The following is a 15,774-nucleotide window of genomic DNA, read 5'->3' on the forward strand; positions in this document are numbered from 1 at the left end:
TGAAGGAGAAAGAGAGAGAGTAAGATTGATGGGCATATTAGAGAAAAGAGAGAGAAGGGGTTAGAGAGAGATAAATCACGTTGGGAGGTGTGCATGCGCACGCGCGCGCGCGTGTGTTTATGTGTGTCTGTGTGTGTGTGTGTGTGTGCGTGTGTGTGTGTGTCTGTGTGTGTGTGTGTGTCTGTGTGTGTGTGTGTGTGTGTGTGTGTGTGTGTGTGTGTGTGTGTGTGTGTGTGTGTGTAGGTCGTGTGCGTGTGAGTGTCGTGTCGGCGTTGGTGTGAAAGAGAGACAGACAGACAGACAGACAGACAGACAAAATTCATTTCAGTTCCGAAGAGGCGTCACATATAGCGGGTAGATCAACATACACAATACCACATGTGCGTTTCATGAAAAAAAAGAGAAAAAAGTGTTTCCATTGCATGAACTTAATGAGCTGGTCCAACGTTGGCAGCCTGCCAAATTTGTGAATCTGTGTGCATGTCTAAAATGCGTGCGTGCGTGTGTTTTTCAAACACACATACAAACACGCGCGCACGCATACACACACACCAGCACTCACACCAACACACACACACACACACACACACACACACACACACACACACATGCGCAGTGTAATCCATACCAGTCAGAGTGCAATTTTCACATCGCTTTTATTGAACGTGTCCACAGGAACATCATTAATCACAGAAAGACAGAGACAGAGGGGCGGGGAGGGGGGAGGGCAGAGAGAGGGGGCTGATGCAAAGAAAGATCAGAATAAAGGGGAAGAAAATGAAGAAGCAGAGGGATAAGAAATAGAAGAACAAGAAGAATTCAGGCAGTGGACGCCAGAAATTCTCTTTCCGCTTCAGACCGGAACTGGGAAAAGACAAAGGTATTGTGAGACTGAGGAGTAGGAGAAGGGAGGAGTAGGAGAAGGAAGAAGTAGGAGAAGGGAGGAGACGCAGAGGAAGGAGAAGAGCGGGAACACGTCAACATCACATCCAGGTCAAGGACCTTTCACTGCACGGAGACACGGATCGGGGAATGACGTCATCAGGGGAGGGTTGGGTCCGTGACACTGTCGCTGACGTCACGGCTAGTCCTCAATGTCGTCCTCCACGTTGGCGCAGGCCGCAAAGGTCTCTGCACAGACAGAGAGGGGGAGAGGTGTGTAACGAGAGAGGGAATGGGAGAGGACAGAAAGAGAGGAAGAGAGAGAGGGAGAGAGAGAGAGAGAGAGAGGTGTGTACCGAGAGAGAGAATGGGAGAGGACAGAAAGAGGAAGAGACAGAGGGAGAGAGAGAGGGAGAGAGAGAGAGAGAGAGAGAGGTGTATACCGAGAGAAGGAATGAGAGAAAAGAGAGACAGAAAGGTTAATATCCAGAGAGGGTTAGAAAGAGAGAGTGGAGAAAAAATGAGAGAGGGAGAGAGAGAGGGGGGAACGAACGAACGAACGAACGAAATTGTTTTATTGAACATCGGCCATGGGCCACAATTCAAAACAGGGCGAGGGGAGGGGAGGGAAGGGGGCAAGGGAAGGGGAGGGTTGGGGGGGTGATGGGGTTAGAGAGAGGGGGGAGATGGCGAGAGAGATACAGAGGTGTTTATCCAGAGAGGGAAAGAGAGAGGGGGGGGGTAGAGAGAGAGTGTGTGATAGAGTATACCGAAAAAGTGAAAGAGAGAGGGGAGAGAGGGGGGGGTAGAGAGAGAGTGTGTGATAGAGTATACCGAAAAAGTGAAAGAGAGAGGGGAGAGGGGGGAACGAAGCATACTGTACCCAGGGAGGGAAAGAGAGAGTAGAGAAAGAAAGGGAGGGAGAGAGAGAGGAGGACGACGAAGGGGGAGATAAGGTGGGGGAAGAGAAGAGAGAGGGGGGAGGAAGAAAGGGGGTTATAAACACACACACACACACACACACACACACACACACACACACACACACACACACACACACACAGGTGAACATTTGATGACCTTCGATATCCTGTCTAATCTCGATGGCCATGCTTCAGTGAAGGAAGGACATGCAACCAGACCACCAGAAGACAGCCACTGATAGGCGAGAAAGGACCACAGAGGAAATGATGATAATTACCGATGTAGTCAGCAAAGTTCTCCAGTTCCTTCCCTTTCAGACTGTCATCACCATCCGCTGAAACCACACACAGTCCACATCGTGTTCATTGTCGCTGAGATGACTGCCAGGGCCACATGAAGTCACAGCTGGCTTTTTCAGTACAGTGACAGAGACAGCGCTACAGAGAGACAGAGACAGGGCTAGAGAGAGACAGAGACAGGGCTAGAGAGAGAGAGAGACAGGGCTAGAGAGAGACAGAGACAGGGCTAGAGAGAGACAGAGACAAGGCTAGAGAGAGACAGGGTTAGAGAGAGACAGAGAAAGGGCTAGAGAGAGACAGAGACAGGGCTAGAGAGAGACAGAGACAGGGCTAGAGAGAGAGAGACAGAGACAGGAGACAGAGGTGAGACATAGGGACAGAGAGAGAATAAGAAAGAAAGAAATAATGAAGGAAAAAAAGAGAGACGTGGAGAGAGAGAGAGGGTGGGGTGAGAGAAATGGAGAGACAGAGAAGGAGAGAGAGAGGGGGGAGAGAGAGAGGGAGAGAGGGGGGAGGGAGAGAGAGGGAGAGAGAGAGGGAGAGAGGGGGGAGAGAGGGGAGGGGAGAGAGACAGAGACCTAGAAGAAAAGAAATGACAGACATCAGAAAAACACGAAATCGTTTTTCCACTGCAGCCCCTCCCTCTCCACCACACACACACACACACACACACACACACACACACACACACACACACACTCACACACACACACACACACACACACACACACACACACACACACACACACACACACACACACACACACACACACACACACACACACACACACACACACACACACACACACACACACTCACTGTCCAGTTTCTTAAACTGGAGTCCCATGGCCGCACTGGTCAGCCCGACGCGGGCCGGGTCCACAGGCAAACCAGAACACTCCGTCACCATCTGCTGGACCACCTCCCCCACCTCCTCCTGCGTCAGACCGGCAGCCGGGGCCCCCTCCACCCCTCTCTTGCCCACAGCCGCCACCGCTGCTCCAACTGCTTTGGAGGCCGCGTAGTTCACTGCAGCCGACTTCACAGTCTGGGGGTGAGGAAAGGACGTGGAGAGAGGATGATGATGACGACGATGATGATGATGATGATGATGGTAATGATGGCGATGATGATGTTGGTGGTGATGATGATGATGATGATGATGATGATGATGGTGATGATGGTGATGATGATGATGATGGTGATGTCGAAGACGACGTAGAAGAAGAAGATGATGATGATGATGATGACGGAGAAGAAGAAAAAGATGATGATGATGATGACGATGACGTAGAAGAAGAAGATAATGATGATGATGACGAAGACGTAGAAGAAGAAGAAGAAGATGATGAAGATGATGGTGGTGGTGGTGGTGATGGTGGTGGTGACGAATACGACGTAGAAGAAGAAGAATAGAGGAGGAAGCGAAAAGCGAAAACATATCAGAAGCTCTTAGCAGTGGTAAACAAAACACAACACAGCACAGCACAGCACAACACAGCACAGCACAGCACAGCACAGCACTACACACTTACTCTCCAGACACGTCGACCCCACGCCTCCACGGGGTCTGAGGTCATGAGAGCCACAGCCATCACCACCAGCAGCACGTTGACACCTTTCGTCCACATGGTGTCTGCACACACACACACACACACACACACACACACACACACACACACACACACACACACACACACACACACACACACACACACTGTTCAGTTCAAAAATGGCCATCACCTACGTTAGGTACAGTTTATTATTAAATGGTTAAAGTGAAAAGAGAGTTGCCAACAAGTGCTCTGGTTTGCCAAAGAAAGGAAACCCTCCATGATACCTGGAGTCTGGCATTACAGCTCAGGTTGGAACTAGAGTTCAAGGTGCATTAAACTTGAACTTGGAGGTAGTAACTCGGTTCTTCCTTGAGACATTTGGTTAAAATCTTTCTCTGTCTTCGGCCCCGCTGTCCGGAACTCCCTGCCTCTCTGTCTTAGAAAAACTCAGTGTTTCTTAACGTTTGGAAAGAATCTGAAAGATGCATCTTTTTTTTTCAACTTTACCTTGCCTGGTATGTGCGTGTGCATTCTTGTTTCTGTTTTTGAGGCATGTTGTTGATGTGTATAGCAGAGAGGGGAGGGGGCGTGTGATTGGTTTTTTTTTTGTTTTTGTTTTGGGGTTTTTTTTTTGTTTTTTGTTTGGTTTTTGTTGTTGTTTTCTTTAATATTGCGATTTGGGATGTTGTATTGTGATTTGGGATGTTGTGATTTGGGATGTTGTATTGTGATTTGGGATGTTGTGTTGTGATTTGGGATGTTGTACATTGTTTGATCATCGTGATGTTGTTGTTTTTTGTTTTTTGTTGTTGTTTTTTACTGGCTTCTATGTATTGGAATTTCTTTAAATCATGTTGATTGTTTTTTGTTGTTGTTGTTTTTGTTGTTGTTGTTGTTTTATGTTTTGTGTATGCTGTTAGGCTGTTGTTTGGAAGGGGACAGAGAGAGAGGAACAGGGAATATACAGACAGACAGATAGACTGACTGACTGACCAACAGACAGACAGACTGACAGAGAGACAGACAGACAAACAGATAGACAAAAACAGAGCGATAGAGGAAGAGACAGCGAGAGACAGACAGACAGACAGACAGATAGATGGAGAGACTCACAGAGAGAGAAGGGAGGGAGAGAGTGGAAAAGAGAGAGAGATAGGGAGACTCAGGCAGAGACAGAGACTAGGGCAGAGAGACAGACGGGGATACCTCCAACACGGGTCCTGAAGCAGAGAAGAAAAGATAGTGCTGACGGTGACTGGTGATGTCTGGTGTTCTGGGTGATGGCGTAGTACTGACGGTGACTGGTGAGGTCTGTATGCCTTATGGGCTGCCGGGACAGGGGACTTTTATAGTCTGTTGTTGCTGCTTCACAGCGGCCACCTCATCAGGATGTCACACCTCTGCAACAATGCCAACATTACGGGCAACATGTTGCTCTGTGTCCTCTGTGTGTGTGTGTGTGTGTGGGTGTGTGTGGGTGTGTGTGTGTCTGATCGAAATCAAGTATCTCTGGTTTCGTGCCGTGATGTTGCGATGTAAGTTTGGCTGCTCTGTGACACGACGGCATCATTAGCAGGATGTCACACTTTGAGCTTTGGGGAGTGAGTAAGCGAACACACACACACACACACACACACACACACACACACACACACACACACACACACACACACACACACACACTCATGCGCAGTGTAATCCATACCAGTCCGAGTGCAATTTTCACATTGCTTTTATTGAACGTGTCCACAGGAACATCATTAACCACAGAAAGACAGAGACAGAGAGGGGGGGGGGGAGGGGGGAGGGCAGAGAGAGGGGGCTGATGCAAAGAAAAATCAGAATAAAGGGGAAGAAAATGAAGAAGCACAGGGATAAGAAATAGAAGAACAAGAAGAAGAATTCAGGCAGTTGACGCCAGAAATTCTCTTTCCGCTTCAGACCGGAACTGGGAAAAGACAAAGGTATCGTGAGACTGAGGAGTAGGAGAAGGGAGGAGTAGGAGAAGGAAAAGGTAGGAGAAGGGAGGAGTAGGAGAAGGAAGAAGTAGGAGAAGGAAAAGGTAGGAGGAGTAGGAGAAGGAAGAAGTAGGAGAAGGGAGGAGTAGAAGAAGTAGGAGAAGGAAGAAGTAGGAGAAGGAAGAAGTAGGAGAAGGAGAAGGGAGGAGAAGGGAGGAGTAGGAGAAGGAAGAAGTAGGAGAAGGAAGAAGTAGAAGGGAGGAGACGCAGAGGAAGGAGAAGAGCGGGAACACGTCAACATCACATCCAGGTCAAGGACGTTTCACTGCACGGAGACACGGGTGGGGGAATGACGTCATCAGGGGGGGGTTGGGTCCCTGACACTGTCGCTGACGTCACGGCTAGTCCTCAATGTCGTCCTCCACGTTGGCGCAGGCCGCAAAGGTCTCTGCACAGACAGAGAGGGGGAGAGGTGTGTACCGAGAGAAGGAATGGGAGAGGACAGAAAGAGAGGAAGAGAGAGAGGGAGAGAGAGAGGTGTATACCGAGAGAAGGAATGAGAGAGGACAGACAGAGAGGAAGAGAGAGAGAGAGAGAGAGAGGAGGTGGAATAGGGAGATAGGGTGGGGGAAGAGAAGAGAGAGGGGGGAGGAAGAAAGGGGGTTATAAAGACACACACACACACACACACACACACACACACACACACACACACACACACACACACACACACACAGGTGAAAATTTTGATGACCTTCGATATCCTGTCTAATCTCGATGGCCATGCTTCAGTGAAGGAAGGACATGCAACCAGACCACCAGAAGACAGCCACTGATAGGCGAGAAAGGACCACAGAGGAAATGATGATAATTACCGATGTAGTCAGCAAAGTTCTCCAGTTCCTTCCCTTTCAGGCTGTCATCACCATCCGCTGAAACCACACACAGTCCACATCGTGTTCATTGTCGCTGAGATGACTGCCAGGGCCACATGAAGTCACAGCTTGCTTTTTCAGTACAGTGACAGAGACAGCGCTACAGAGAGACAGAGACAGGGCTAGAGAGAGACAGAGACAGGGCTAGAGAGAGACAGAGACAGGGCTAGAGAGAGACAGGGTTAGAGAGAGACAGAGAAAGGGCTAGAGAGAGAGACAGACAGGGCTAGAGAGAGAGAGACAGAGACAGGAGACAGAGGTGAGACATAGGGACAGAGAGAGAATAAGAAAGAAAGAAATAATGAAGGGAAAAAAAAGAGAAAGGGGGAGAGAGAGAGAGAGGGTGGGGTGAGAGAAATGGAGAGACAGAGAAGGAGAGAAAGAGGGGGGAGGGAGAGGGAGAGAGGGGGAGAGAGAGAGAGGGAGAGAGAGAGGGAGAGAGGGGGGAGAGAGGGGAGGGGGAGAGAGACAGAGACCTAGAACAAAAGAAATGACAGACATCAGAAAAACACGAAATCGTTTTTCCACTGCAGCCCCTCCCTCTCCACCACACACACACACACACACACACACACACACACACACACACACACACACACACACTCACTGTCCATTTTCTTAAACTGGAGTCCCATGGCCGCATTGGTCAGCCCGACGCGGGCCGGGTCCACAGGCAGACCAGAACACTCCGTCACCATCTGCTGGACCACCTCCCCCACCTCATCCTGCGTCAGACCGGCAGGCGGGGCCCCCTCCACCCCTCTCTTGCCCACAGCCGCCACCACTGCTCCAACTGCTTTGTAGGTCGCGTATCTCACTGCAGCCGACTTCACACGCTGGGGGTGAGGAAAGGACGTGGAGAGAAGATGATGATGACGATGATGATGATGATAATGATGGTGATGATGATGATGGTGATGTCGAAGACGACGTAGAAGAAGATGATGATGATGATGATGACGGAGAAGAAGAAAAAGATGATAATGATGATGGTGACGATGACGTAGAAGAAGAAGATAATGGTGATGATGATGATGATGATGATGAAGACGACGTAGAAGAAGAAGATGATGATGATGATGACAAAGACGACGTAGAAGAAGGAGATGATGATGATGATGACGAAGACGACGTAGAAGAAGAAGAAGATGATGATGGTGGTGGTGGTGGTGGTGGTGGTGACGAAGACGACGTAGAAGAAGAAGAAGAATAGAGGAGGAAGCGAGAAGTGAAAACATATCAGAAGCTCTTAGCACGAAATAGCCAGTGTCATGTGGTAAACAAAACACAACACAGCACAGCACAACACAGCACAACACAACAATACACAGCACAGCACAACACAGTACAGCACAAAACAGCACAGCACAGCACAACACAGCACAACACAGCACAGCACAGCACAGCACAACACAGCACAGCACAGCACAGCACAACACAGCACAGCACAGCACAGCACAACACAGCACAACACAGCACAGCACAGCACAGCACAGCACAGCACAACACAGCACAGCACAGCACAACACAACACAACACAGCACAGCACAGCACAGCACAGCACAACACAGCACAGCACAGCACAGCACAGCACAGCACAGCACAACACAACACAACACAGCACTACACACTTACTCTCCAGACACGTCGACCCCACGCCTCCACGGGGTCTGAGGTCATCAGAGCCACAGCCATCACCACCAGCAGCACGTTGACACCTTTCGTCCACATGGTGTCTGCACACACACACACACACACACACACACACATACTGTTCACTTCAAAAATGGCCATCACCTATGTTAGGTACAGTTTATTATTAAATAGTTGAAGTGAAAAGAGAGTTGCCAACAAGTGCTCTGGTTTGCCAAAGAAAGGAAACCCTCCATGATACCTGGAGTCTGGCATTACAGGTCAGGTTGGAACTAGAGTTCAAGGTGCATTAAACGTGAACTTGGAGGTAGTAACTCGGTTCTTCCTTGAGACATCTGGTTAAAATCTTTCTCTGTTTTCGGCCCCGCTGTCCGGAACTCCCTGCCTCTCTGTCTTAGAAAAACTCAGTGTTTCTTAACGTTTGGAAAGAATCTGAAAGATGCATCTTTTTTTTCAACTGTACCTTGCCTGGTATGTGCGTGTGCATTCTTGTTTCTGTTTTTGAGGCATGTTGTTGATGTGTATAGCCGAGAGGGGAGGGGGCGTGTGATTGTTTTTGTTTTTTGTTTGTTTGTTTTTAATATTGCGATTTGGGATGTTGTATTGTGATTTGGGATGTTGTATTGTGATTTGGGATGTTATATTGTGATTTGGGATGTTGTACATTGTTTGATCATCCTGATGTTGTTTTTTGGTTTTTGTTGTTGTTTTTTACTGGCTTCTATGTATTGGAATTTCTTTAAATCATGTTGATTGTTTTTTGTTGTTGGGTTTTTTTGTCGTTGTTTTTTTATGTTTTGTTTATGCTGTGAGGCTGTTGTTTGGAAGGGGATAGAGAGAGAGGAAAAGGGAATATACAGACAGACAGATAGACTGACTGACTGACTGACTGACCAACAGACAGACTGACTGACAGACAGACAGACAAACAGATAGACAAAAACAGAGAGATAAAGGAAGAGACAGCGAGAGACAGACAGACAGATGGAGAGACTCACAGAGAGAGAAGGGAGGGAGAGAGTGGAAATGAGAGAAGTCGAAGTCGAAGTCGAAATATTTTAATTGTCAGACCACAGATCCATAACAAACAGAATTACTACAGGGAAATGAATATTAGGACAACCATTGAACTACATGGGCATCGATAACGATTCTAGAGCATTTGCTCGTAATGAAAACGCTTTGAATACAAACTTGCATATACTAACACTCAATCTCTCACTCGCACAAGATAACAACATGAACATCTTAAATGCACTTGGATGTTTGTGAAATTTAGCAGGAATAAACTGAGAGCGCAGGGAACAGTACTTAGGGCAGACCAAAAGAAAATGCATTTCGGTTTCCGGACTGTCATCACAAAAAGGACAATTCCTACTTTGCCCATCATAGTTAAACTGCAAAAAGTGTGAGCACAAGCTGGACATTCCAATTCTAAACCACGAAAAAACACGGCGCATATTTATACATTTGACATTATTCAAGTAAGGTTTAAGTGACAAGGACTGGTTGTAAGCTGAATACACATCATAAAAATCGTGAGACTGGAGAGCTGAATGCCAGTCTTGAGTAAAGCAATCAACTAGACGCTGCTTAAATTCAGTCATAAACATTTTGACATTACCAACTGACTGAGCCTCCCAAACAACACCAAATCCAAATTTATACAAAACATTTCTCATAGACCAAGCCCAAGTACAATAGTTGTGACTCTGCAATGATAACATCATATTATAAGCTTTCTTGGGGAAACGGTCATTATCCATAAAGACAATACGAAGCCAAAATTTAAGACACTTGGAGTAGGTGGTCACATACAGGGGATAGCGACCAAGTTCATCGTAAATCAAGTGTCTTGGTGCTCTCTGACTCACGCCCAAAAGACGCTTCATTGCAGACAGGTGCACCCTTTCAATGCACTCTTGATTTCCAGTCAAACCCCAAACTTCTGCTCCGTATGTCAAAATTGGTTTGATCTGCATGTCAAATAGTTTGAAAAAAATACTGGGGGAGTGTTTACCAATAGACCAAAGCATTTTAAAGATAGCTGCACATCCCTTCACATCCCTTGCACGTTCAGACAAATCACGCATAGTGGGTTGGAAAGAAAGTCGCGTAGTAAGGATAACACCAAGATACTTGTACATGCTAACAGTTTTCAGTTGTGTATCACCGAACATCCATGCCTCGTTCTGTGCAAGAAAACCTCCATTTCTAAAGACAACAATATTTGATTTATCAAGGTTTACAACTAAGTCAAGGCATCTGGCGGTTTCGAACAAAACATTCAGTTGGGTTTGAAGACCAATTATGCTGTCAGATAATAAGGCAACATCATCGGCAAATAACAAGATCAAAATTTGGATAAACTCTGGTGAAAGCTGAATGCCGTGCCTACCATGATTATTAATTTCTTTTGTTAACTCATTAATGAACAATGAAAACAATGCAGGAGAACATACTTCGCCTTGTTTCAGCCCGCGAGGACATAGAAAAGTGTCTGTGAGGTCACCTCCGACGCGAACACGCGCCTTAACAACTGTGTAAATACTTTTCAGTGCATTTAAAAATTTTCCATTGATACCATTGACACTCAGAATTCCCCAGAGCTTATCTCTTCTAACAGTATCGAAAGCTTTTCGAAAATCAATAAATGCAACATATAATTTTCTATGTCTGAGTAGTTGTCTTTGTATTAATGCAAGCAATGTAAAAATGTGATCAGTTGTGCAATGACCTTCTCTAAATCCAGCTTGTTCTTCCCCAATAACCCCATTTTCTTCAGTCCATTTAGTAAGACGTCTATTCAGCACAAAACTGTAAAGCTTGCTACAAATGTTTAACAGGGAGATACCACGGTAATTATCAGGCACATTCAAATCGCCCTTCTTATTGAGTGGTTGCAGCACTGACAAACACCAATCATCTAGAAAAATGCCGTGATCAAATATGAAATTTAAAAAATTCAACAAAAAAAGGCATGATGTGAAATGCACTATGTTGTAAAATTCTCCAGTTAGCCTATCAGGCCCAGCAGCTTTCTGACTCTTGAGTACCCTGACAGCAGCTTCGATTTCTGATACAGAAGTTTCTTGATCTAATGAATCATTTCTCTCGCATAAACGAGCAGCATGCCGGTTGTCATAATACATACAAAAGTTATCATCACTACCGTTATCCACAGAAAAATCATTGAAAACATTTTGAAAGTGGGAGAACCAATCATTGCAAGAAATATTGTCGGTACCACCTGATCTAGGCCTAACAGAACGAACTGTGTCCCAGAATTGCTTTGGATTGGTCGAGTGGCATCGTAGAGACTGAATCACATCCTCTCTATGCAGTTTTCTCTTTTTACGCAATAACTCTTTATACTCTCTACGTTTTTGGAATAAGCCAGACGGTCAGTGTCCAGGTTAGTTCTGGAGGCCCTATGTAATTGAATACGAAGAACTTTTCTGCTCTCACGGCACTCAAGATCAAACCATACTTTTCTTCTCTCATTCCCAAACACAACTGTTTTCTTCATACATTCACCCGAGAAAGCAAAACATTCATTAAATTTTGACAGTGCAGCGTTAACATCAACATCTACAAGTGAAATTGCATCCTGAAGTATTTGTTTCACCTTGTCAGAGGACATATTACTGTAGAAAGTCTCCCTCATTACATCATCCCATGGGCATACGTGTTCTAGTCTGCTGTAGCGAAACGTTTGAATTCGAATTCACAGCCAAACAAAACTCGACAAGGGAATGCTTTGACTCTACCATGTGCTTAACATTCAAACTTTTACAACGAGTAAGCATTGAGCTGGATACCAAAAAATAATCAATAACACTACAGCCATTAGCAGCAATGTATGTATATTTATCAGAATAGCTCAACAACAATTTTAAACCATTAAGAATAACCATGTCGAAATCCTCGCATACATTAAGCAGGTAATTCTGCATAAATAATCATTCTGCACAGTTGATGTCGCCAACGTATCTCGACCACTCGGAGTACATAGATCACTAATTGGATCAACATTTCTGTAGTTCAGTGTACCCGTGCGAGCATTCAGATCACCGCATACAATTACAGGACAATCACCAAATTCCTTAAACAACTCTAACAAACAATCTTCTAACATCGAAATACCATTATATATATCTGTCTCTTCATAGTATTTGGAACATTCGGGTGGAATGTATGCTCCAATAAGGAGGCAGTCAGATGCAGTACCCAGAAGTACATGCGACAACTTTACCACAACAATGTTGTCAAATTCGACATGTATTCTCACAATGAATGGCACAAACTCCTTCTTTACCAGCAGAGCTACCCCACCAGACAAACGTCCGTGTACACTGTCGGAAATCTGAACACCAGGGCACACAAACACAGCATGAGAACAAAATACAGTATCGGGGATAGTTTCGGTAAACGTTTCTACTAAAAGAATAAAATCGTAATCATTTATCAGAAACGACATGTCAAGCTCATTTGTAATACGCCAAAGACCCTCAACATTAAATGAAGCGAAAGAAATACTGCAGCGCGAGGCTGGGGTACATTACCGTCAACAACAGTGCCGGATGTCAAAACTGTCTCTGCAGTTCCGTTACGCACTCTATCGCCGTGCGCCGGATCCTGGTCTGACCCTCATGGAAAAGAGAGAGAGAGCTAGGGAGACTCAGGCAGGGACAGAGACTAGGACAGAGAGACAGAGAGACAGACGGGGATACCTCCAACACGGGTCCTGAAGCAGAGAAGAAAAGATAGTGCTGACGGTGACTGGTGATGTCTGTAGTGTTCTGGGTGATGGCGTAGTACTGACGGTGACTGGTGAGGTCTGTAGTGTTCTGGGTGATGGCGTAGTACTGACGGTGACTGGTGATGTCTGGTGTTCTGGGTGACGTAGTACTGACGGTGACTGGTGAGGTCTGTAGTGTTCTGGGTGATGGCGTAGTACTGACGGTGACTGGTGAGGTCTGTAGTGTTCTGGGTGATGGCGTAGTACTGACGGTAACTGGTGATGTCTGGTGTTCTGGGTGACGTAGTACTGACGGTGACTGGTGAGGTCTGTATGCCTTATGGGCTGCCGGGACAGGGGACTTTTATAGTCTGTTGTTGCTGCTTCACAGCGGCCACCTCATCAGGATGTCACACCTCTGCAACAATGCCAACATTACGGGCAACATGTTGCTCTGTGTCCTCTGTGTGTGTGTGTGTGTGTGTGTGTGTGTGTGTGTGTGTGTGTGTGTGTGTGTGTGTGCGTGTGTGTGTGTGTGTGTGTGTGTGTGTGAGAAAAGATTTTTTTAGATTTTAGATTTTATTGTCATGAAACCGTAAGGTTTATAAGACACAAGTGCAATGGCAAATGAATGAACGAATGAAAAACACACAATTAATCAATCAGTTAATGCAGTAAATTGCAGCAGCATTCATAAACAAATTTTCCCAATCTTGTTTGTATATATTCATCATCTGTTAGCATCACCTGACTGGGAATATGTCCTGTGTTTTCGAATTTTGAATATCCTTTAAAAATTGTTGCCTTCAGGTTTTATATTTAATACAATGATCAAGAAGATGGATTTCGTCTTCCAGGATGTTACACTTTTTGCACAATCTGTCTTCTTGTGGAATATTTAAATATCTACCTTTCTCAATCTTTAGGTCATGCGCGCTTATTCTGAGTTTCGTTAAAGCTTGTCTGTGTTTTGTATCTGATATATTCAAAAAATAGGTTTCAGTTTTGTACTCTGCTACAATCGTATTGTAAAATTTTAGCTTTAATGTTTTTTTCTCTTTTCTCTTTCCAGTATTTGATATATTCATTTTCTTTTTTTTTTATACACGACGTATTTCAGTCTATGTACGCTGAATGTGAATTGATTTTTCCAAATGTGATCAAGGCCTATAATTTCGAGTATCTTTTTAACAAATATCAACCATGGTGAAGTTGTATTTTCTTGTTGGTACATGGACTTATATATTTTGTTGATGAGGGAAGTTTCTGGTAATTGAATAATGTGAATCCAATATGTAATAATTTGGCACATTATCTTTAAACTTATTGGGAATCTGGCCAGTTCACCTAACACAGGAAGCACCATAGCTTTTTTGTGTACTCCAAGTATTTGCTTACAGAATTTAATGTGTAATTTTTCATGTGGAAACGTATTCGATAAGCAATCGTCAAAAAGAAGGACAGAGACAGAGGGGCAGAGACAGAGGAAGGACAGAGACAGAAGGACAGAGACAGAGGAAGGACAGAGACAGAGGAAGGACAGAGACAGAAGGACAGAGACAGAGGAAGGACAGAGACAGAAGGACAGAGACAGAAGGACAGAGACAGAGGAAGGACAGAGACAGAGGAAGGACAGAGAGAAGGACAGAATCAGAGGAAGGACAGAGAGGAAGGACAGAGACAGAAGGACAGAGGAAGGACAAAGACAGAGGAAGGACAGAGACAGAAGGACAGAGACAGAAGGACAGAGACAGAGGAAGGATAGAGACAGAAGGACAGAGACAGAGGAAGGACAGAGACAGAAGGACAGAGAGAAGGACAAAGACAGTGGAAGGACAGAGACAGAAGGACAGAGAGAGAGGAAGGACAGAGACAGAAGGACAGAGACAGAGGAAGGACAGACAGAAGGACAGAGAGAAGGACAGAGACAGAAGGACAGAGACAGAAGGACAGAGACAGAGGAAGGACAGAGACAGAGGAAGGACAGAGACAGGACAGAGACAGAAGGACAGAGACAGAAGGACTGATTTGTTTCCGTGCTTCTGACAGGCATGAAGGTCTCATTTCTGTTGCTGAGTGCAACATCTGGCAACAAAGTCACGCAACACTGAACTCACACTTCCATGATCACTGATGGGAATCTCAACAGCTGAACGTTGGCTCCGGAGACACACTGACCCAGCCTGACATCCTGACATCCTGGTCAACCCTGAACGATTAGCACGTGCAGCGAAGTGTCAGCACATTATCACGTGCTCCACCAGATAGCAATCACCTGGCACTGTTGGCTGGCTTTCCATCTGATTTAAAAAATATATATTAACATCCGTGTGCACACAGCAGCATCACTGTGGAGTGTCAGTCTCTGAAGCAAGCATCATGTGTTGGGGTCGTATCTGATGGACGCTGTTCACACGGTCAGCTGCCACACATCGCCCCCATCGTCAAGGTATCATCATCGCTGCTGTTGTCATCGAAACTGCTGACGAAGGTTTCCCCGACACACGTGTTGCACTGCAGGATACGGGAGTGATCTAGATCCGGGGGTAGGGGGTGAATGATGTAGACCTGGGGGTGGGGGGTGGGGGTGAATGATGTAGACCTGGGGGTGGGGGGGTGGGGGTGAATGATGTAGACCTGGGGGTGGGGGGTGGGGGTTAATGATGTAGACCTGGGGGTGGGGGGTGGGGGTGAATGATGTAGACCTGGGGGTGGGGGGGTGGGGGTTAATGATGTAGACCTGGGGGTGGGGGGGTGGGGGTGAATGATGTAGACCTGGGGGTGGGGGGTGGGGGTGAATGATGTAGACCTGGGGGTGGGGGGGTG

The 15,774-nt window shown here is 46.1% G+C and overlaps 2 protein-coding genes across 2 annotated transcripts; both read right to left on the bottom strand.

Annotated features, from left to right (window-relative positions):
- Positions 1 to 639: 639 nt before the first annotated feature.
- Positions 640 to 13,301, bottom strand: LOC143286688 (uncharacterized). Its single transcript, XM_076594352.1, has 6 exons — positions 13,192 to 13,301; positions 4,868 to 4,975; positions 3,641 to 3,741; positions 2,925 to 3,153; positions 2,084 to 2,140; positions 640 to 1,131 (listed from the first exon to the last, which is right to left on the bottom strand). Exons 3-6 carry the CDS (start codon positions 3,734 to 3,736, stop codon positions 1,085 to 1,087), a joined length of 429 nt encoding a protein of 142 aa, XP_076450467.1. The 5' UTR covers positions 3,737 to 3,741; positions 4,868 to 4,975; positions 13,192 to 13,301; the 3' UTR covers positions 640 to 1,084.
- Positions 5,376 to 13,273, bottom strand: LOC143286687 (uncharacterized). The gene is made up of 5 exons (XM_076594350.1): positions 12,941 to 13,273; positions 8,190 to 8,290; positions 7,162 to 7,390; positions 6,495 to 6,551; positions 5,376 to 6,067 (listed from the first exon to the last, which is right to left on the bottom strand). The coding sequence occupies exons 2-5, from the start codon at positions 8,283 to 8,285 to the stop codon at positions 6,021 to 6,023; spliced, it is 429 nt and encodes a 142-aa protein (XP_076450465.1). The 5' UTR covers positions 8,286 to 8,290; positions 12,941 to 13,273; the 3' UTR covers positions 5,376 to 6,020.
- Positions 13,302 to 15,774: the final 2,473 nt, after the last annotated feature.

The sequence above is a fragment of the Babylonia areolata genome, chromosome 10 (assembly GCF_041734735.1).
Source record: "Babylonia areolata isolate BAREFJ2019XMU chromosome 10, ASM4173473v1, whole genome shotgun sequence".
In the NCBI taxonomy this organism is placed as follows: Eukaryota; Metazoa; Mollusca; class Gastropoda; order Neogastropoda; family Buccinidae; genus Babylonia; species Babylonia areolata.

What these genes read in the sequence shown, in the direction of transcription:
- LOC143286688 (XM_076594352.1), bottom strand. Translation starts at nt 3,736, where the DNA reads ATGTGGACGAAAGGTGTCAACGTGCTGCTGGTGGTGATGGCTGTGGCT. An exon ending in CCAGTTTAAGAAACTGGACA is followed by an intron (nt 2,141 to 2,924) that starts GTGAGTGTGTGT and finishes GTGTGGTTTCAG; the next exon opens with CGGATGGTGATGACAGTCTG. An exon ending in GAACTTTGCTGACTACATCG is followed by an intron (nt 1,132 to 2,083) that starts GTAATTATCATC and finishes CTGTCTGTGCAG; the next exon opens with AGACCTTTGCGGCCTGCGCC.
- LOC143286687 (XM_076594350.1), bottom strand. Translation starts at nt 8,285, where the DNA reads ATGTGGACGAAAGGTGTCAACGTGCTGCTGGTGGTGATGGCTGTGGCT. An exon ending in GGGGTCGACGTGTCTGGAGA is followed by an intron (nt 7,391 to 8,189) that starts GTAAGTGTGTAG and finishes CCTCACCCCCAG; the next exon opens with CGTGTGAAGTCGGCTGCAGT. An exon ending in CCAGTTTAAGAAAATGGACA is followed by an intron (nt 6,552 to 7,161) that starts GTGAGTGTGTGT and finishes GTGTGGTTTCAG; the next exon opens with CGGATGGTGATGACAGCCTG.